Source organism: Bombus terrestris, chromosome 12 (assembly GCF_910591885.1).
Source record: "Bombus terrestris chromosome 12, iyBomTerr1.2, whole genome shotgun sequence".
Lineage (NCBI taxonomy): Eukaryota > Metazoa > Arthropoda > Insecta > Hymenoptera > Apidae > Bombus > Bombus terrestris.
In genome coordinates this window covers 11,004,424-11,027,053 of record NC_063280.1, presented here as the reverse complement: position 1 = coordinate 11,027,053, position 22,630 = coordinate 11,004,424, and the positions used below count along the sequence as shown (strand labels likewise).

The window sequence follows — 22,630 nt, the reverse complement described above, 5'->3', positions numbered from 1 at the left end:
TTGGGAAGTTCGTAGCTTTTTGATAATCGGTATTGCGTGCTGTGGTAGATTTTAGTAAAGTTGGAAGAGATGAAAAAGAAAATAGGCTGGACCAAATCTATTAATAACCGACGAAGATTTCTTACACGGTAAACGATTAGAAAAATCTAAGCTCGTCCATGTGGGTATCGTCAAGCTGATCAAAGAGCAAACTAAAAGGCGACAAGAAAATACACGAGGTAGGAAAAAAGGAAACAGAAGTGCACGCCCACGCGGTAAAAGAGACGGCGACGTTGACGAGGCTGGGACGAGCACGTGTAACCCCTGTTTTGTTTCGCTTGAACGAAGTAGGGTATCTAAGCGCCGATAAAGAAATCTCCGTTTCACCGACGATACGCCTCTCTCTGCCATGCGGCTATCCTCCTTTGATACTGAACCTACGTGCCATTAACCCCTCGTGACATTCGCACTTTGTACCACCCCATCGTCGATAGCCGGACAAATTTACGTGACATTCGTTTTTATACGTGTGAATTCTCGGTGATCGTTTAACCTGTTAACCGAAGCAAATAAGTCGCTGGAATTAAGTCGATCTTTTAAATACGAAGTTGCCTTATTTACGGATCTTCTATCTTCTAATGCATCGCTTCGTTTCTGTGGGAAATAATATTGTCGTATTTATGTTTGAAAGTATATTATACGATAAAAACATGTGCTCAAATTAGATCGAGATAGAACAGGCTTATTAAAAAAGCAGCATGTATTATGAAATTTATTAATCGTTCAATCCTCCTCGATAACGGCTATATTCTTGCAATTGGGTCGAAAAATACTCGATTACTCGTAGCAATCATGGGGCATCGATTGCTCGAGTTTCGTCATTTATGTTTCATTTGAACTCTACGATAGTGCGTGATTTGCTGATACACACTTTAAACTTGCAAGGATACACGTATTTGCCGACGTAATAGTTAGGTTGGAAATCATCGCATCAATTTCGCTGAATTCGATATCAGCCTCAACCTGTTGCAAAAGATATGTTAACCAAACTGATCAATTTCATCTTTCATATATTCTAATTTTCCTACTTTTCCATTTACGAGGAATTCTGTGAGCTATATTGGCTGTGTATTGTTATTGTCCGAGGCTTAAAATTATCGATTTAGAAATTAAATTATCGATATAGCGAGAGATATTTTATAACTACCTGTTGCACGTAAAATTCGTTTGTCAAAAAACACGCCATAAAGCATGGGCGCACCGGTCTGATAGGAAGATTTATTGAAAATCGGAGTAATCTCTTTCAATTCACATTCGACCCATTGTTGATTTGCCGGTACATTTCATGCAGCGATAACGGATACCGAAAGGTGATAACAGCCATAGAACGGATACACGCAGCGAAGTCCTACGCGTTCGCTCGTCTTCTCATATCGCAAAATGTGGGGGTGAGAAGCATTTCCGTTCCGCAATCATCTACATATCGCGTGAATCTAACACCTCGCAGTTACTGGCAACGCTTTTACCGCGAAAAATCCGACGAATATCGAATTCGATAAAATCTACGAGATTTCGCTTATGGAAAAACCGACCTTCTTATCGTCGATTCATCATTCAGTGTAAATTAATAAAATTAATTAATTCGTAGAAAACGTGTTTGCGAAAATTGAAGATTGACCGTTGTTCAGTTGAATTCGATTACCGACCAGCAAAGTTTAATACTCGAAAACGAAAATTGGAGATGATAAAGTATATAATAAAATAAAACTTTTTCCACGTATCGATACAACGAATGTGTTACTCCGCCTGAAATACACAGCCACAACCACATAATGGAATATCATCACCCAGTATAATATTACTTTTAACACCAACGTCATCTGAAGTTACCAAAACTAGACTCTATTCTCGGAAATCTGTTCCTACATTCTTTATCCACTGATATTTGTCCCACACTTATACCATGCAATTTCGCAATGTTCGCGTTCTCGCTGATTGCTCTAATCTAGCGGGCGATTTGAATCGTCTTTCTTCGCGTAAGATTTTCACGAAATTAGGTCGTCCCATTAAAAGCGCGAACCGACCGAAAGACAGAAGAAGAGAGAGAGAGAGAGAGAAAAGAACGAAAAAGGGAGGATGACATACCACGCGTATTGCGATAACGCACTTCCCATTGACAGATCATTCTATGCTTCCAGCAGTGTGAAACCGGATGTCGAATGATCTCATAACCAGATACGCTCTGCCTACCCTTCCTTCCTTAACGTTTCACAGAATTTCAGCGAATAGTTTATCTGTGAACAAAAGAAGATAAAAAAAAAAAAGGAATTGAGGAGTTTTCTAGAAAAAAGAATCCACGACACAAAATGATACATTGAATAGAGCCTTTATTCTGGCTTTTAACATTAGTTGTTCCGTGGTCAGCTTATTAGAAGTTCTTTTGATCTCGTATCAAACACGACAATTAATCCACGTACATTGTCAACGAGACGATTAATCGATCAGAACTTTTTTATTCGCGCAAAACGATGAAGTTAATCGTCTCTCGGTTGGTCCTGTCATCGGCTAGCCAACTCTGCTAATTGAGAACCGTAAACGTGTTTTATCTGTCAAATTGTACGATATTTCGACAAACGTGGGCCATCGTTCGAACGAGATTGAAAAATACGAACCTAAGTACCGCGATATTGACAAAATTGTTTGTTCGTTCGTTATTCGGTCTGTGAAGGCTCGCTTCTACATACGCAACTTTGATCAGCTTGATGTTGATATTTCGACATTCTGTGAAACGTGAATTATAAAATTGATGGTCAATGATGGTCACGCGTAGCATGAAATTTAAAGGAGAGGCCAATTACGAACGAAATTGAACAAAATGTTACAACGTTGAAATACGTCTGTATATACGTCAATACGTGTTTTAACAATGACGAGTTTCATTATATGGTAGGGTATTAATATAGATATACGAATCAAATATTAATATAGAAATATAGAATAATGTAAGAATAAACAGATTCTGTTATAGAACAAAGATTTCTTCTTAATATCATGTATATGTTTTTTAAAATATTTTTGAACCGATCGATTTCTTTTATGAAAATTCCTTTAGAAAATTTATCATTTTCTACATCGAAATTACATTTCAATCGTGCACACTTTCATCTTGGATTCGCCGGTTTCCGTTTAAGGAGAGGATTTATGACTCGTCATCCTAGATTTAACCCTTTCCCTGAGTTCACACCAGACCAATCAGTGCAAGCCCTTAAAAGGAAGTGTGTCAATTTGTATCGAGTCTGACCATATTTGGTAGACGCCGGTACCCTCTACCAACTATACTCTCTGGTACTTGCACCGTAAATTCATGTTTTCCAAAGGTGAACAACCTTCCTGCCCCTTATTTTCAATTTATTCCAAACGTCACCGAATTTCGATAAATATTATACTATCGTCGTATAACATATCGATCGATATATATCTACTGATCCGTCAATTTAAATAAATCGCGTCGCCTGTTCATTGCCATTATTGTAATTTTAATCGAAGATCTTTTTTTAATAAAATATTCCAAATAAAACGATATTTACCCAATGCCCTGTTCCTCTACTTATGTTCACGAAACATAGCTTTTAAAGATTCCTTCCTAATTACTTCTAGGTACCTTAAAGATTACTTTAAGACGAAAGAAGACGATAAAATTTGTTTCTCACGCACTGAGCAGTCTTTGCTGGTCTCTCGATTTAACTGCCCGGCAAAACGCATGGCGATAGGTAGCGTGGAAAAATCGATTCACCAGCGAAATATAGAAATATTCGACTCGGTACCTGCTCGGTGATATTTCAGCGGCATGCGTTTTCCCAATCATAATTAGTAAAGCACACGCAGCTTCCATGGAGGCCGTTGAAATATTGAGCAATTACAAACGATTTGTGGTCATATGAATTTATCAAGAACAATTATTGTCCGGTTTATACCCGGCCTACTTTCAGCCTCCCTTTCTTCTCTATTCCATACATATCCTTCTATCCTTGTCTCTACGTAGCTAGTTGTCTGGCTATTAATTCCACTATGCATCTGTTCTACTATTTATTTGTTCGCTTGCACATCTAGCTGTCTAAATACGCGCGTATCTATAGAAATAATTGAACAATATATTTTTATTTCTCTAAAATCACCATTTAATCAATAAACCGTGACTTTTTATACAATTTTCATTATTCATATCAAATATTCGTATTTTTATGAAATGAAGAGAACATAAAACAAACATATGCTTCGCTCACTAAATATTATAACAAATACTTTGTCTATTTTATACGTGGTTTTATACGTATTATACTTTGCCATACACGACGAACGTTTCGCGCACGGGCAAAAATTACGAGCCTCGGTTATCGAGTCGTTAAAAGTTTCGAAACGCGGAGCCGCGATGATAAGAGCGGACTTTCATGCGAGGAGACGCGACGCACGCGGGCCGATTCCCATGAGTATTTCATGGGTAGCTGTCGAATCCGCTGTTATCTGACCCGAATACGAATCAGCCGCGTTTCCATATTAATTTAGTCGGCCGGCGCGCACACATTCGCGTTTCGCTTTCCTTGCGACAACTTCGAAATGTAACAGCGCGAGGGCCTCCTCGGACGCGCTCAATTAAGATAAATAATTAAGATAAATCGCCGCGAACGCATAAATAATTCCGCGAATCGGTGGGCCGCTTTATAACTTTTCACTTTAACGATTGTAAATAAGAGGTGTGATTAACGTTCCGCTGAACAAGCGAGTCCCGCAATAGGTCGACGCTACATCGGGCATAGTTCATCAATTTCGGATGTCCGATACGTATAATTAAAGTGTGAAATACAGGATCGTTAACACGAATGATATATATCCGTTTTACGCCTGTTTCACGAAACGATTCAGTCCCGGCTCTCTACGTTCCAGGCGAATGGCAGTGAATCTTCTATTCACCGCGCATCCCTTTGTTGGAAATTTTAAATAACCGTTCCATATATATCACACATCGATGATTCATAAATGTATTCGGTCTGATAAATGAAAAACGTGTACAGTATTCAAATTATTATTTTCAATACGAATTTCTTATTAATCATACTTTACCAATATAAAATGTATAACATTGCAAATGAGTCAGGGTAAAGCAATTCCGAGAGTCCACGAGCCACTCTGCTGTCCGTATCGGCTAATAAGTTTACGAGTTCACCAAAGATTTCTAAATGCGAGATATGGTGGTACGCCACGTGGAAACATGCACGTGGATACCACGAATAAAACAATGGACAAAGGAAGTTGGTCCGATTGGCGTAGCAACGGGACGCTTGTCTTGGTCAGGAGGACCATTCTGGTCCACGACAGCGACCGATTCGTATCGAGCAGTAGCACGAAACTTTATCAAGTCTTTGTATATCGTACGATTGATCGTGCAGATATTAAAATTCCAATTGCTTTTCATGAAACAATGCTAAAGTAATTCAGATGGAATGCATAATAGTTTACGAGGAATTTACAAAAATAGTCATCGAAATATCGTTGTAAAATCGCGTTTCATGAAAAATTTCAGCAGGGAGTGAAGTAATATATAATTAGTTTACAGTCTTGTGTTACAGCATTCTCAATCAGGCATGCTTCTTGACAGTTGTGCAACAGGTTAACTGATAAAGCTGTTTCTTCTTTCTTTTTTTTTTACCGTTTCTTAAAACCGTAATCACGCAAGATAAGTGCGTTAATGGTCGACGGAAGATCTGACGAAGCTAAGAATTTTCCACTACAAATAAAAATTCAAGCTAATTCGAGGATTGCGTCAAGACGCAATTCGTACTTAACGCAACATACGCATTTTTAATGCATAATGAAATTTCCCAATGTAATTACAGTTTCCAGGAATACTTGAAAAACAAGCAAAATAGTTTATATTTTAATGCTGCATAGACAAAGATAAAGGCGAGAATAATATTATTGCCATCGATTTTCTAACTTCTATATGCTGTTATACATGCGTACGATTTAACTAAGATTATCTTTCCTTTATCTATCTTTTCTCTTTATTCGTTCTCTCTTCTTTATTTTCTCGTATATTATAATCTAGATTAATAAATCAATAAATAAGATTGAAACTTAACGATTTTTTGTAATCGTTAAATTGGAAATGTTTATGTATTTGTAAATGTAAAAATTTACAAAGAATCCACGTAGTAATATAAAATATCCAAATTAAGAGGCTGGTTACGACATTTAATAGAAGGAACAAATGTCTATTCAGATTCTGTTTCTTTAGTTACATTGATAAAGATGTGAAGCTGCGTAGATGTAATAACCACATCGTTGTATGTCAAAGATAAGCACACAAATAATCTGTAGTCGGTCGAGCACTCATCAGACACGCGTTAGGATCAAAGCAGATCCGCCGGGGGTAGTAGCAAAGTAGAGGAGGGTACAAATAACCACTCGTTCCGTGATTGCCACGCATTCACCAGAGACGAGCGAGCGTAAATGTTGCGTGAAAAGCCACGGGTAAGCTTGCGACGCGTCTCGTAAATTCCTTTTGCCCTCGTTCCACCCCTTGTCACGAGAATTAACACAAAAAAGCTTTACCCGTAAGAAAGCAGTTTTCGGTTTTATCTCTTCGTTCGCTTCTTCTTCCTTCCAAAACCTCTTTCCACTTCCATCTACATTTTTGCTATTTTCTTCTCCACCAAAAGTAATTCGATTCTAACGCCTCTCGTATATTTTCTCGTATATTTTCGAGTAACATAAACTAAATTTCGTAAAATTTGTTTCCAAACTGAGATCTATCTTCGTTGCTCGTACCTTCGATCTACGTTTCTGTCGTTTTATCTTGCTACTGAAAAACTTATCTCTCAATTTCTTTCTCTTTACTATTTTTATTCTCGATTTAACGTTCGTCGGTTAATTAACCACAACCACGAGCCGTACATCCTAATTATGCGAGTAATTCGAGTTTCGTAGGTAGAGAAACGGTGGCGGAATTGCGAGTGTGCAAATTACCGCGTGTTGCTTGCCCGGGGGACTACTTTCCGCGGGATACTCCTTTTTCGACGTGAAATGCTGTATGCATGCACATTGTTTGTCCCGTACGGTGGTTTATATGGAGTAATTGTCTTCGTTGCGGTGGACTCTGTTCCTTTCCTTCCTCCTCGTTGTTACGCTTCAGGCACGACGGATTATTATGGTATAGCATGACGGTGGTGTGTAAAGTGGTTCTTAGGAGGGTGTGAAAAATGTTTATGTGGAAACACGTCATAATGATGATGTTAAGTAGCCGACTATGATTTATTATGTTTTATAATTCATCAGCGTTCAACGTACACTTTATGGTAAACGAAATTAGCAGAGCTAGAGCTTCGTGATGATATCTAGTGGATAAAACGAATCTCTATCTTATTTATTACATTACATTCGGAAAAATATGAAACTGCGTAAACATCCGCATAGAAATTACTAGTTGCTAGGTTCGTTGCTAATTTGTATAAAAAACAGTTTATTTATTTTCCTTCGCCATCTACTATCTCGTATTATGAACAACATTTACAAAACAAAAATTCAATTAGTATTACGATCAAAGCGGCACACGATATTACGATGCAAAAGGATATTTCTATTTTTTCTGATACCTGTTCGACGTACAACACATCCGTACCGCAGTTTGTAAAAAGTTTATCTATTTCGCTATTGTCGTTTGCAATGGAAACGAAATTTCCTATTGTTAGAAAAAGCAAAATAGGATAGTACACCGCTATCAATTTTTACGACTTTTACAAAACGTAAAACACGACAATCGGATTAATTTTACTAAAACAATCGCAGTTTTACGTTTACTTTAAAAATGTTCTAGTATGATTTCGTTCGTACTACGATTAAACGCTCTGATACCATGACGAGCTTATCAATGCTATTCAACAACAAATACCATACTTTTTTCTATTAATACTTAAATAAATATAATGAAGAATTACAAACAGGGTAACAGACAATGGCTCGCGAAAGTACATTAGCAATTGTTAACGACGCATTTTATTTCACACAGAACGGAATTGCGTTATCAGCCACGAACGATCGTGCACTTTTACAAGCACCTCCGGATCAGGAAGTACACATTTGAAATGGTCGCAGTTGCACCACTGATTAGATGGCCTTCCAGCGAATCAATTGTGCGATGCAATAATCGTACTTTCGCAATTGCGACGAATCATGTACGATGTAACGTATTTAAAGAAATATGTAGTAGGCGGTGTACGCATAATTGTGAAATTTATTTTTATAGGAAAGGAGGAGTGGGTGTGATATCCTTGATGGGTCTGGTAATACTACATCCGATGTCTCCTCGAATATGCTGATTATTGTTGCGGTCGTTGAAGAAAGGATATATGCGTTTGATAATTGCGATTTGTAATTTATAATCTGTAAGCCTGTTGAAATTTCCCAACTATAAAACCAATGAAAAACCGTATTTTATCTTTCCATGAACTTATAAACTTCTTGCACGATCTTTTCGCTGAAAATAAAAATATGAAATATTCGTCGCAAAAGATCGTGGCAGAAGTTACAATTGCAACGAGATACTCGTTCAACGAATCTGATCTCTATTTTCTTTTCAGGGTGACGAAGGTATACGAGGATTCCCCGGAGCTCCAGGAGTACCGGTTCGTAAAAATCTCCATTCCATTAAAAGTTTGTTTGTCGAGTTTCAATTTTTACATTCAAGGCTCGCCTGAATTTCCAAATTTGCTCGCCAGATGTTATCTACGTTGCACAAGCTATGAATTTAAATATCCCAACCAATTTGTAGACATCTTTTTTTAATCATGCTCAACAAGCTGCATTTTCCCGCAAAATTTCCCATTAATTCTTTGCCTCTTACCAGTTCTTGACAATGAATTTGTCTCTTTATTATTAGATTTCATTAACACGTACTAATTCAATCGCGCGAGAAGATAATATTGGCCTTTTTAAGCTATCGCACACGTACAAAATCTGAAACTCTCATTGTCAGTGATAATTACGTTTCGAAATTTTCTTCCAGAAGCCAACTTTATGATCCGATCGCTTTAGCTGTAAATAAATCGATGAAGCTTCACTGCTACGTATCTGCGTGAACTTTCGTAGAGTTGTTATTTTCGTCCCATTTTACGGGAAAGATAAAAAATTGTCTTTTATCAGGAAAAAAATATTATTTACGGGAAGAAACAAAAATAGACCGAAACTTGTGCAACGAGTAGCGATGGCTATAAGATCGTGCTCGTTAAATCAAATATACAAGAATTCTCATCGACGAACATTCGGTTCGTGGCTTTTTAATACTTGAATTCTTCCTACATCTTTTCGCTGTTGAACCTAAATTTTATAAATACTACGGAAATATTTTTTTTTTTTTTTTTGCTCAAACAACACGTAACGTTAGGTACACTATTCTGAAATACGGATAATTTCTCAAAGATATAGAATGAATTTTTACTTTCGTTGAATGATCCAAATATTCGTATTTTCCGCACCTTTATACAGACGCATCTTTATACAAACATGAACAAAATGGATCATACGTAATTCGACAAAATAACATAAAACAGAAAATGTCGTGCATCCATTATTTCCTTATAAAACGAAAGAAACTTTTCCGACAACCGTATGTATATTTTTAATGAAAATACGTACGAAATTTATTATGTCTACGTATTTATCAAAGGAATTCTTCAGATCTTTAACCGTGTTAGAAAAATATTTTCTTGACGCGTTCCTAAAACTTTATCCAAGAAAAATTCCCAGGAAGCTTCGCGGAGCAAAGCGACCTTTCGTGTTTCTCCTAGTCGAGATTTACCCGAGTAAAAATAAAACGGAACGAATCAGAGAAATCTGGAATAATTAAATGCTTGGCCGTAGGGTAATCCCGGTCCAGAAGGTGTAATGGGACCAGACGGTCTGGATGGATGCAACGGGACCGATGGACGTGCCGGTGCACCAGGATTGCCTGGTATGCATGGTGAACGTGGTCAACCAGGGCCAGAAGGAGATCCAGGGATCGTTGGCGAGCCTGGTGACGGAGGTATCAATTCCGTGGGCGTGAAAGGTGTTCGAGGAAATCCAGGCATCGACGGATTCGAGGTAACGAACTTTACAGGTTCCACGACCCGTTGAAAACTAAAAAAACTAAGAAAGTATAATCGAAGAATTGAAATGGTAAACGACTTAAGTACCAGAGTCGATGATCTTGAATAGAAATAAAAAGAAACATTTTTATCGAGTTTGACACCTACGTCGTTTATCCTTCAAACGATGGCTATAGACTTTCAAAATTTATTACCACTGTCCTCTATTTAGAGTGAAAAAGAATAGCAAAAGACGCGTTAAATTAACTATTATCCATATTATAATTGGCACTCGTGATTACAGTCATCGCAGTAGCCCTAAAAGCTAAAGTAAAGTCGTTTCACGACTTACACGCTACTTCGTAGTATTCTGTGCGTAATTTACATCCTCGTCGACTAGAAAATCGTCGATTGATCACAGAAACCATACACCGTGATAATTGGTAAATTAACAATTTTCTGCCCAGGGTTTTCAAGGATCGTATGGAATCCCTGGCGAAATGGGCTACCCAGGAGAGAGGGGAGACATGGTGAGTACAAGATCGCGACTTATCCGTTGGTATCGCGCTTCGGGTACCGTAACGACCGATCGGGCGAACCGGAGGGTTCGTGAACCTCTTACGAACGTTTAGGTCGTGCCATTCGTTCGCCAAGCCACGAAGCTACCAGAGAAAGAGAGAAGCGACGAAGAAAATGAAAAAGACGAGGAAAGGGAGAGGCGGTCCAGTCTTTGGACGTGTTTCGTTCCTTTTTGCGAAACGCCACCTGCTCGCATGAAATATCGTCTGGCTGACTAAGTGTTGGCCGGTAATATTTAACGGACACGCCGGAAATAAGAAATGCGGAGGCGAACGAGATGCGACTTGGAATTTAAAGGAATTCATGGGCCGCGCGATATCGCGTCTTGATAACGTGCTCGCGATGGAATCCTCTTACATGCAGCATCGTAAAAATCACCGCTGTACGATCGTGTAACTACCTTTTGTCCTTGCCCCCTCGAACTCGCGTGCTACGATAAAAATCAGTTTCGACCGGCGAACGCTGTGTAAAATGGAATTAACGATAAGACGAAGCGGTGAACACAGATCGATTTCGAATTTGATAATCGCGACGATGGTATCTCGTCGTGCGAATAAAATTGCTCGCTGTTTCATACAACGTAAGATATACGAGTCAAAGTTTTTATAATAATTGTTCAAATACTTCTGCGATTTACTATATGTCGTTATTCTGTGACGTTCAAATGATATTTCGTCGTTGATAAAATAACGAGAAAATATGGTAAGCAAATATAGAAATACGCGGATGAAACTAGCTGGATAAGAGGCGACGATCAGTCGCTGAAGCAACGGAGCTACATGTTAATCTCTAAACAGGGCAGAATCCGCTGAAATCTGAAACTTCGCGTTTCAAGAGCCTGTTATCTGCTGACACGACAGCCACTGATAATACGAGCCGTCTACCCTCGGAAGAAGATTCCACTGCGGCCGATCGGCAACTTCCGAGAAACTCGAAACCTCTGTTAGCTGCATTCGCCCTTCTGTAAACTGGCCACCGTGCACGCGTGCATGTTGCCTTCTTACTCTGTCGTGTAAAAGATGAGAAATTGGATATAATTTCGTTCCGGTAACGCGGTTAGATCCAACCATGATCTAACGTGATCTAGCTTGTAATGCAATTTCGTTTTACGAGACTTTTCAGAACTGTTTGAGTCCGTAATACTTTCCACCTAGATCATACTCGTAGATTTAACCCTTCTAAAACTAAACTTTTTAATAACACACGCAATACAGTATGGAGCGTATAAAATCATACGGTGTTAATGTAATTTTCGTATATTCTATACGATAATACGAAGAACGAAACGAAGTGATATCGTATCAGATTACTTATTTATGACAGATATATAACGAACGATTGAATCATCCTTTAGGGTTACCGCGGACCCATGGGGTTACCAGGCATGCAAGGTGAAGTGGGTGAAACTGTATATGGCGCGAAAGGTACGGTAGGTGAACAAGGAGACAGAGGAGAGCCTGGCCCCCCGAGTAAAGATGAATACAAGAAAACAGACACCATGTACTATCCGGTGAAAGGCAGTAGGGGCGAGAAGGGGATGCGAGGAGATAAAGGTGGTTATGGAAGAAAGGGAGAACCTGGCATCAAAGGTCCTCACGTGAGTAACATTATGTACTTTAAGTTGTTACAAATTCCATAAAATTGTACGTTGCAAATGGAAAAGGAAATAGCAAGGTTTAAGTAGTCTTTAAGTAGTTTCTTCCAGAAACGAAGAAAAATTGCATCGTATGAAATTATTTCAAAACGATGAATTTAACATTTAAAACGTCGAATACGCTCAGAAGCGAATACGCTTTAGAACAGTTCGATGTAGCAGCACTCCGTATCCTTCTCTATTTGTAATCTTCTAAAATTAATAATCGTCGATAGAACGAATCTCCTGATATTTCAAAAGGATTTCGTCACGTTAGTGTTGATTCGATTTAAAGCATGAGCGGCGAGAGAAAGTCTCTCTCGGTGAAGCGAACACGGCCACGTAAATCCGAAAAACTGCGAAATTAAGAGGTAGTCTCCGTGGATCGTCGTATTCGTGTTGTATATACGTGACATTTCCACGCAGGGTCGCCCAGGATTTGCTGGTACTAAAGGTATGAAGGGAGAGCAAGGTAACGATGGACCTAGAGGCAAACAGGGTGCAATAGGTCCGCCAGGACCTTCGGGAGAAAAGGGAGAGAAAGGGGCTCCAGGCTATGCAGGACAACCGGGACCCGATGGATTAGACGTAAGACCACTCTACTGTTTCATTTTTGGTCAAAGAAACTTAATAAAATAATTCCATCGCGTATTTTATTCAAATTGTACGCTGTTCGTGCTTGGTTTAAAATGAATTGATCACCTTTTACGTACATATACACCTTGAGATTTTATTAATTTTGCAGACTTATTTATTGAACCAAATTTATGATTATGTTTTAGCATTTTACTGCAATTGATACGAAAATATCTAATTTGATAATCGATTTGAATAAGAATTATCTTTCAATAGGATAACGATAGCAAACTAGATGACTTTTTGATAATTGACTTGGAAAGATGTAGCTCTGTATTTTGAATTCAGGGAGAGTTGGGAGAGCCCGGAAACCAAGGACCACCTGGTAAACAAGGAGCTGCGGGAGAACCTGGACAATACATACCGGAACTGGACGAAATAATTCAAGGAAATATTGGAATTCAAGGAGATCTAGGTTTGTTTTTATCCAGTACCTATTTCTAAAAATAAAACGAAAAAAGATCTTGATGTAACAACTGCTTCTTTCTATGTAGGTCCGCCTGGCAATCCAGGAGAACCAGGAATACCAGGTTTACCTGGTAAAGTAGGTTATATCGGGCCACCTGGTCCTCCTGGACCGCTCGGTCCTCCTGGATCGGCAGGACTGAAAGGATCTTCCATCAAAGGAGAGCCAGGGCAAGATGGTTTGTATCTAACGATTCAATGTCCATCGAAGAACGTGTTGAACCGACTGAAACATACTTCGTTACATTTCTCCTTTCAAGGTCTTACCGGAGAAATGGGATTACAAGGTCCACCAGGTGCACCAGGTATACCCGGCCTCGACGGTCCAAAAGGTTTTCCTGGAATATCGATACACGGCCCACCAGGCTTAGATGGAAAACCTGGATACCCCGGTATTCCTGGATTACCGGGAGATCGTGGTGACCATGGCCCCCAAGGTACCTTTTCTTTCGTTTGATAAATTGCATATACGTCTATTTTATAATTTATATTTATACATCTACATTCGTAGTTTCATAATTGTATATACGTCTATATTATTTTAGGACGTTGATTGTCAGAACACCGATTAACAAAGCGATTGATTAATTGTCGGAATATTAATAAAAAATTGCTGATTAAATGAAAAAATGAGGAAACGGTGTCTTGTAACAAAAATTAATAAAAATAAACAACTAGACAAAAATTTTCTAATGCTTCTGGTTTAAAAACACAGATATTTCGTGAGCAACGAAGAAATCGTTCATATTCGACAATTATTCGTTCGTGTTCATTATTCTTAATTATAAGCAAAAATCTTCATCGATATGCTGTAATGGAAATTTGGTATCCTGTACAATTTCCTGCAGCGATACTAATTAACGTTTCGATCGATCAGGTCCAAAAGGTTTCCCTGGGAAAGGAAGCAGGATCGGAGGCCCTCCGGGTGAACGTGGTTTACCAGGACTTCCAGGACTTCCTGGACCAGATGGATTTCCAGGTGCCCCAGGCTTCAAAGGTGTAAAAGGTCTTAAAGGAGACGACTGTGGTGTTTGTACGCCAGGTACGTTATATTGGTAAATTAAAAAAGAATAAAAACTATTTCTCATTTTAATATCTATGGACGTTGAACTTTAATATTCTATTTGAACGTCGTATCGAAAATCTGTGCTTTAATAGTATATTATACTATGGCTCCGCTCTGTTTGCTACTGTCGAGACAATATCAGTTTACTAGCGTGACTAATGATGATGACATCTTGAGATAAGAACGTTGGACAGTTATTGCTGTATCTTGAATTCGCAATAGGATTACAACGTTATCGCATCTGATAGCATCGTGTACTTATTCACTTACTTACATGCTTATAAGCCTACGCTGAGGTTTTGAATGTTCCATTAAAAAATTATTTGAAAGCTTCGTAATATCGTTTACTACGATGTCCTCTCTATTTTTATGTTTTCGTGTTCTACGAGAATTTGGATCGTGAATGATTAAACGCAATTGAAACGAATCTGTTAAAAGAGGGTAATCTCTACCACCTACTTTAGATAATACGTGAGAATTTTAATTACATAGAGGGGAAGGCGGGAAAATTACATATTCGGTAGTTAATGGGTAAAGAGGAATTTAGTTGAATGGTTCATCTAAAATAAAAAAGTTTTCATCGGTAATTATTTGCAGAATGATTTCTTTGCCACTCTTGAATCAAATTCTACGTTTCGATTACCTCTACTTGATTATCATCGATCAAAAAATAGACACTCATAAAAATATTTAAACAATTAGAGAAAATTTTATGGAGTATCAATGTATTTTTCTACTTTACCTAAATGTAAAGATGTAAATGTAAATTCCGATCGATTACTATACAATACACGTAGTATACTGAAACGTACTACTTCCCAAAACAGGTCTACCCGGTAGAAAGGGTGAACCTGGTGATTCCGGCCTGGACGGATATCCTGGGACGCCAGGATACCCGGGATTGTCCGGTCTTCGTGGATTCAAAGGCGTACAGGGTAAACGGGGTATTATGGGACCCAGAGGATTGGAAGGAGACAGTGGAAGACCAGGAATCGCTGGTCCTCAAGGTCCTAAAGGAGAAATGGGAAAACTGACATGGCCAGACAAACTAACTAGAATGCCTGGTGATATCGGTGACAAGGGTTTCCCTGGTGTCGAAGGACCAAGAGGCCCGCGAGGTCAACCTGGTAGTCGTGGTGACTCTGGAATTCAAGGACCTAAGGGAGAAAAGGTAAGAATATTTTTTATCTGAATGACAAACGGCATCTGAGAGACTTGGCCGTTTAAGAAACTATTTGAAGAACAATTGTTATTTATGTTTATAATTATTGTTATAATTGTTGAATTACGTCTTCTGTGATTATGTATTTTCGCGAGAGCTAATCAATTTTTCGTGAAAACATAGGCAACGAACGGCGCTCCTTTGTTTTCAGGGTGATTTTGGTCCTCCAGGGTTTCCAGGACGCGATGGTTTCGCCGGACTGGATGGTATTCCGGGTGTTCCGGGTGACAACGCATCGATACCAAAAGAATTTCTTCGAGGTGAGCCGGGTTTCCCGGGCATTCCGGGGACCAAAGGTCCAATGGGTGACAAAGGAGGAAAAGGTGAACCCGGAGAATCTTATCCACCACCGGTTATAAATCTGAAAGGAGAGAAAGGATACAAAGGAGGACGAGGTGATATAGGTAAGAAGTTAAAGAGACAACATTTATTCTCTGAATTTTTCTCCTATCAATTATTATACTACATATGTACTACATATACTGTACTAACAATCTTAAGAAAGATCTTAAAAAAGTAGCGATTGTCATTATTTGATAGTAAACGTGCGATGAAATTTCTATAGGAGAGGACGGTGCGAAAGGTCTCGAAGGATGGCCTGGTGACGAAGGATTTCCGGGATTGCCGGGAATTTCTGGATCACCTGGTATATCGCGTCAGGGTCCTATAGGATTAAAAGGATATCCCGGTATGCCAGGAGATCAAGGACCTCGCGGAACATCGGGTACACCAGGATCACAAGGACCAATGGGTTTCACGGTAGGCATATGAACAAAGAGATCGAATCTCTTTTCTCTTTTTGTCTCTTTTCTTTCACGATGTTGAATTTTTATACAACTATCGCGTAATACAGGTGAAATAAACTTGTTTTCTCTTGATCGGATGTTTAGGGACGCTTGGGTAACAAAGGAGATCGCGGAGAACCTGGATCAAATCAGACGTATGGCGATTATGGATTAATGGGTTGGTTTGGTAAGAAAGGAGACGTTGGTGATCCTGGTCCTAGAGGTTTACAAGGTAGACCCGGATTGGATGGTGTGAAAGGTACAAAAGGTAGCAAAGGTGCACCTGGTCAAGAAGGATTACCCGGACTACAGGTAAAATTAGACAGCAAAGGCGATAGACGTCTGATATTTGATCCTTGAGATTTAACGGGAAAAATCGATCAACAGGGAGCCAAAGGTCAACGAGGTTACAGCACTCAGGGACCTAGGGGCTTCCCTGGAATGGCTGGACAACCTGGAATGCCCGGAAGAATGGGAGAAGTCGGTATTACAGGTAAGCTGGTTTTTAAATTGTAATTTTTATTAATTCAATTCGAACATCAGAAATTTATCATTATCTTTTTATTTGCGAAACGAATCCTTTGATACATAAAAGATTGACCAAATAGATCAACTTTTTGATCTATCTATTGATCTGTGTATTGATACATATTTGATCTGTGTTGTGTAACGTTATTCTGTATGCAGCAAAGTGCAATTTCTCGCGGATCGTGACCATACGCAATTAAGAAGAGTAATTCAATCGCCACATAGCCGACACGTAATATTTTTGATTACTCGCGATATTAAATTGATCGGATAGTTGTGTCGCTTGTACTCTTTCCAGACCTCGTTGATTTGCAAAGAAGTCCATTGTTTCAACTAAAACTTGTATCAATTAGTTTTCAATATTATTCGTTGTTGCTTGAGATTTTATTTAATTCGAGTTAAATATCGATGATATGAAATTTATCGCGCTTGTTTTTCACAAACGTTTCACTCTGCAAGGCAGAATTTCAAGTATTTACAGTCATTACATCGGAAATGTTAATCAACGCAATTGGCATCCGATTAGTTTTTAAATGCACGAGAAAATCTGGCGTATCGACCGACTCTCTAGAGAGAATGGTCCTTTCGAAACAGTTGCGACGATTCATGGGAATTGTTAGGTAACTATAAACAAGGATTAACCGTAACGCATGAACGCAATAAACGAGAGACGAACACGCCTCGCTCGATATGTACATTCCCACTGGAAAAGGCCAGGGAAATCCAAACTTTACAAAATTCTGTATAACGATGATATTTAAACTGCGAACAGCCTGTTTTACATGCTTTGAATGGTACACACGGAATCGGATATTTCAACTGCAGTCCAATTATCAAACATCGATGGTATATTGGAACGAAAGAGCGAGTAGAATGCAACAGAATTACGCGGAAACTTGGTATTTAAATCGCGGATATTTAAGCAAATTATGTTATATGCTTTTACGAACAAAAAAATGAAATCTATCTATCTAGCGGATCGTTTTATGTATTAAATATTATAACTTCAAATATTTTAGATACTTTTGCGCATTACCCGCGTTCTATGGATTTATGAGCTTTTAAATTTCCCACAAATGCATAAAAATCTGCAGTTTACTAATAATAAATCGCTAATAAAATGGCTGAAAATAGGTCCCTACGGAACACCTGGATTCGATGGAATGAAGGGTCTGAAAGGAGAAATCGGTTTCATCGGACGCAGAGGTGACGACGGTGATGCTGGACCGATGGGTTACTCAGGAAGGGATGGTGCACCGGGTCAACCGGGTCCTCCTGGACCAGACGGTGCCGATGGTGAAACTGGCGAACCTGGTCCTCCTGGTTGGCCTGGTCCCGACGGAATGCCTGGAATAATTGGAGCTAAAGGACAACCGGGTGACACTGGACCCGAAGGTATTATAGGAATTATAGGATTACCTGGTCCAAAAGGTATTTCCGGAGACGTAGGACCGGATGGTTTGGACGGACTTCCGGGTGAAAGCGCGTTCAGTGGACCCCAAGGTGAAGTGGGTGAGCCTGGTTTCATGGGAGAAGTCGGACCTCCTGGATTCCCTGGTATGGATGGACGACATGGTCCACCTGGTGAACCAGGAATAGGTCGCAATGGCTCCCCTGGTCTGAAGGGAATCGAAGGTGACACTGGCTTTGACGGACTTAATGGACTACCTGGACCAAAAGTAAGTCTCTTAGCGACGACGATGTTTAAAAATACAGTAGAAACTAATTGGTTCTACAAGTTTATTCGGTGCACACATTCAGGGCATCGTTATTTGTCCGAAAATTACGTTAGAATAGAATCTAGAGGAAATGATTAAACAGTGCAATGATTCGAATAGGAAAATTTCCATGTAAAATGAAAAATTCAATCGCAGAAATATAATATATAGAATTAACTTTACAATTTTTCTACCAACCACTTGTGCTTATTTTCACATCTAAATTAATGAATTTTCTCGTATTTTGTCAAAAATGTCTTCGACGGAAGACTGGTGAAGTTATAGATGGAAAAAGGTTTAATTCCAATTAAGATATTCTTAACTTTCCCTATGAATATTCCAAACAACCTAAAAATATTATAACCGTACGTTACACATCAACATTACGTGCTTGTATCAAAGAATACTAAATGACGATAGCGATATAATATTTCGATTAATAATATTAATAACGGGAATAAACAATACGATAATAAGAGCTCCTCGTTCATCTGTTTCGTATAGGGAGAGGTGGGTGATATGGGACCGGATGGTTTGAAAGGGCCAAGAGGAACTTGGGGTTTAAAGGGAACGCCTGGAGCATACGGTATTCACGGTTTACCTGGTGTGAAGGGTGAACGAGGTCCGATAGGTCCACCTGGTTACAGCGGACCTAAAGGTAAACGAGGATTGGATGGAGATCCAGGTCAAATGGGTTTGCCAGGTGGGTTTCGCAATTACGTTGTAAATTATCTTACTGCTCTTATCTGTAAATTATAAAAGAAGACTAAAAATTAAAATCTACTTTTTTTTATTAAACCAACCCCGCGAAGGAATCGTCAAAATATTAATAATTTACAATATGACGCTAGAGAACAAGAAAAACGATAAATATCGTACAATGTGTAAATTTTATTCAGGAATGCCTGGTGATCCGGGTCCTAGAGGATTACCTGGTTTAATGGGTGCACCAGGACCCAAAGGAATGGTAGGTGAACCAGGTCCTCCATCGTATGGTGAATCAGAGAGGGGTGATTTCGGTACTCCTGGCCTCGAAGGCTTGCAAGGTGAAAAAGGAATACGCGGTGAACAAGGTTTCATAGGATTGCACGGACGAAAGGTACATAAATAACGAATATAAAAAATTAGCCCTCGAATTTGCTTGTTTTTAGCAATTTTAAGCGTTCGATTAAAGAACAATTAATGATAATTTAACAATTTCAGGGTATGAAAGGTGACATTGGATTCCCTGGACCAGATGGATTCCCAGGTGTGCCAGGTTTCCCTGGTCTTCCTGGCGATCGAGGACCTCAAGGTTTCCCAGGTAAACACCAATCTATCACGTTTCTATACAGCACTATATTTACCAACCATTGATCTGTACTTAAATGTGTCAGATATAGAAAATTATAAATAAAGAGATAGAATATAAATATATACAGAGGCTCATGAAAACATTAGATAAATTTCAAAACGTTTTACACGACACGAACATAAAAATATTCTGTGGAAAGCGTTCGAATTGTACTTTCTCGAGCTAGTGTACCATCGGGTCTTGGAATTTGGGTCGAATTTGGGTCTTAGGAAAATTCAACGCTAATTTTCTCAGAAATGCCTACATATCTTTAGCAATATCAAAGGCAACAAATTTGAAGCTAGTCAATTTACAAGCTTCGCGTTAAAACAGTATCATCACCGGTAAGATATTCGTTGTATAAATGCGTATAACTATATTATACTCGTTATCTAGGATTACCCGGTGAGTTGGCCGAACCATCCGAGGACGGATTACCTGGACTAGATGGACTACCCGGAACTCCAGGAATTCCGGGTCAAAAGGGTGCACCCGGAGAATACGGATATAATGGACCTAAAGGAATTATGGGAGACGTTGGTTTCAGCACGCGTGGTCCAAAGGGACTTCCAGGAGATCGAGGTATTACTCTCTTCTCATAGTACGAATGAATTTCTTAATTGCGATTTACATTGCGTATATATTTATGCTTCTCGTCAGAAATTTGAAAAAAGTGCTGGTAATAGGCTAAAATATATTTTTATTTAAAATAAAAAAAATATTACATACACCGTTTTCTATGATATTTAGTAGATGCAACAACTCTATATTTTTCATATTTTATATATTTTCACATTTTATGCGTATTCCATGTATTTTATGCCCCTTCTATAATCAATGTCTATAATCTTTAAATTTGTTTAAAAATTTGGCTAAAAAAGAAGTTGTCTAAAAATTGATTTAAATTAAATGAATATTTATAAAAATCTACACTATCGACAGGATCACTGTTTATCGCGAATCGCAAACAAGTTTTCATATTTCATCTTCGTGTGTAGGTCCAGAAGGTTTCAGGGGTTTCCCTGGAGCTCCAGGATTAGTGGGGTTAGAAGGCGTGCCTGGTCTACAAGGACCAAAAGGTGAACCTGGCGACCGTGGACTGCCTATATTCGCCAGTAAAGGAAGACAGGGAGAACCAGGATTGCCTGGATTTAACGGTAGAAAAGGAATAAAAGGAGAAATTGGTGATACGGGCGCTCCTGGACGCGAAGGACTATTTGGACGAAAAGGACAACGCGGTGACGACGGAGACGAAGGTTTATCCGGTGCGATGGGACTTCCGGGACCAAAAGTTAGTTATTTCAATTATCTTACATATTCGACGCCCTATTAGTCATAGAATATTAATTATTTCAATATTTATTTTTTTATATATTTATTATATTTATTTCAATATTTGGGAAATTTATTTATAAGTAACTATATCGAAGAGTTTAAAGAATATACAAATTTTGTTGTATAAAAGTAAGAAACTCCTGTCAATTTAAACAACTTTCGTAAACGTATCACGTGTATTATACGAAATACTTTGAAGTTTCGGTATCGCCGTAACGAGATACAATTAACACGTTTAGATTGGTAAAGAATCTAAAAGAACTTGAGTAATTTAATTAATATATTGTCGTGAATAATATTTCCAGAAAATTTATATAAATTTTTGTACGCTTCGCAGGGACCGAAAGGAGATAATGGCATTAACCCATTCTCGCCTTTCCCAAGAAAAGGTTTACCCGGTGACGTAGGACTTCCAGGACTGCCAGGTACTATAACAAGCAAAAGAATTTCAAAATGGATCAATAATTTATAATTTGAAAGAACATCTAATATATATATATTATATATTTACATTTGCGTAGGTTTCCCTGGACTTCAGGGCATGATAGGCGAACAAGGAGAAGACGGAATTCCCGGAAGAAAAGGAGAACCAGGAATGGAAGGACTTCCCGGTCTTCCAGGACCAGAGGGCGTTAGTGGTTCTCCTGGTTATCCTGGTCCTCGCGGTGCAATTGGCCGACAAGGTCCTCCAGGTAATAAATCACTTATTAACGAGATACAAGCAACATTTTGATATCGTGACGAACGATGTTATTAGAATTCTGAAAAGGATGAAATACCGATGTTTAGCTCCAGAAACATTTCAATGACACGAGATAGATTGACAATGCGTTGAACTTTAAAACTGTCCCTGTACAAAAAATACAAAATTTGACTAATCGGTGATCTTCGCCTATTTGCGAATAAAAAGCTATGATCCAACAGTTACGATACGTTAGAAATGTAAAACAATGCAAATTAATTCGTAGGAGCCCCTGGAATACGGGGAAATCCGGCACCACCGGCACCAGGTGCCCGAAACAGAGGTTTCTTCTTTGCTCGACACTCGCAATCCGAAATGATACCAGTGTGTCCAAGAAATACAGTGAAACTTTGGGACGGTTTCTCGTTTTTGCACATAATGGGCGAAGGATATTCTGTCGGACAGGATCTTGGTAAGAACGTTTAAAAACGACTAATGGAAATAAATATTAAATTTCTTGATTAACTCGGCTGTTCTCCTTCCTAAGAATG

At 38.8% G+C, this 22,630-nt stretch overlaps 1 protein-coding gene and 1 long non-coding RNA gene across 2 annotated transcripts in view; both read left to right on the top strand.

Annotated features, from left to right (window-relative positions):
* Window positions 1–22,630, top strand: part of LOC100649307 (collagen alpha-1(IV) chain) — a 55,373-nt gene that overhangs the window by 30,956 nt on the left and 1,787 nt on the right. Inside the window, exons 3-25 of the mRNA XM_003399618.4 lie at window positions 8,613–8,657; window positions 9,892–10,113; window positions 10,565–10,627; window positions 12,031–12,273; window positions 12,736–12,897; window positions 13,234–13,360; window positions 13,440–13,589; window positions 13,671–13,847; window positions 14,288–14,452; window positions 15,304–15,647; window positions 15,850–16,102; window positions 16,264–16,457; window positions 16,589–16,795; window positions 16,871–16,976; window positions 18,146–18,690; window positions 19,234–19,432; window positions 19,629–19,828; window positions 19,933–20,032; window positions 20,459–20,644; window positions 21,061–21,353; window positions 21,735–21,822; window positions 21,919–22,089; window positions 22,366–22,551. Of these exons, the coding sequence (XP_003399666.2) occupies window positions 8,613–8,657; window positions 9,892–10,113; window positions 10,565–10,627; window positions 12,031–12,273; window positions 12,736–12,897; window positions 13,234–13,360; window positions 13,440–13,589; window positions 13,671–13,847; window positions 14,288–14,452; window positions 15,304–15,647; window positions 15,850–16,102; window positions 16,264–16,457; window positions 16,589–16,795; window positions 16,871–16,976; window positions 18,146–18,690; window positions 19,234–19,432; window positions 19,629–19,828; window positions 19,933–20,032; window positions 20,459–20,644; window positions 21,061–21,353; window positions 21,735–21,822; window positions 21,919–22,089; window positions 22,366–22,551 (4,426 nt within the window). The remainder of the gene's footprint in view (window positions 1–8,612; window positions 8,658–9,891; window positions 10,114–10,564; window positions 10,628–12,030; window positions 12,274–12,735; window positions 12,898–13,233; window positions 13,361–13,439; window positions 13,590–13,670; window positions 13,848–14,287; window positions 14,453–15,303; window positions 15,648–15,849; window positions 16,103–16,263; window positions 16,458–16,588; window positions 16,796–16,870; window positions 16,977–18,145; window positions 18,691–19,233; window positions 19,433–19,628; window positions 19,829–19,932; window positions 20,033–20,458; window positions 20,645–21,060; window positions 21,354–21,734; window positions 21,823–21,918; window positions 22,090–22,365; window positions 22,552–22,630) is intronic.
* On the top strand, window positions 6,342–8,606 carry LOC110119751. The gene is made up of 3 exons (XR_002308249.2): window positions 6,342–6,507; window positions 8,042–8,207; window positions 8,279–8,606. It is a non-coding gene; the product is annotated as an uncharacterized LOC110119751 (long non-coding RNA).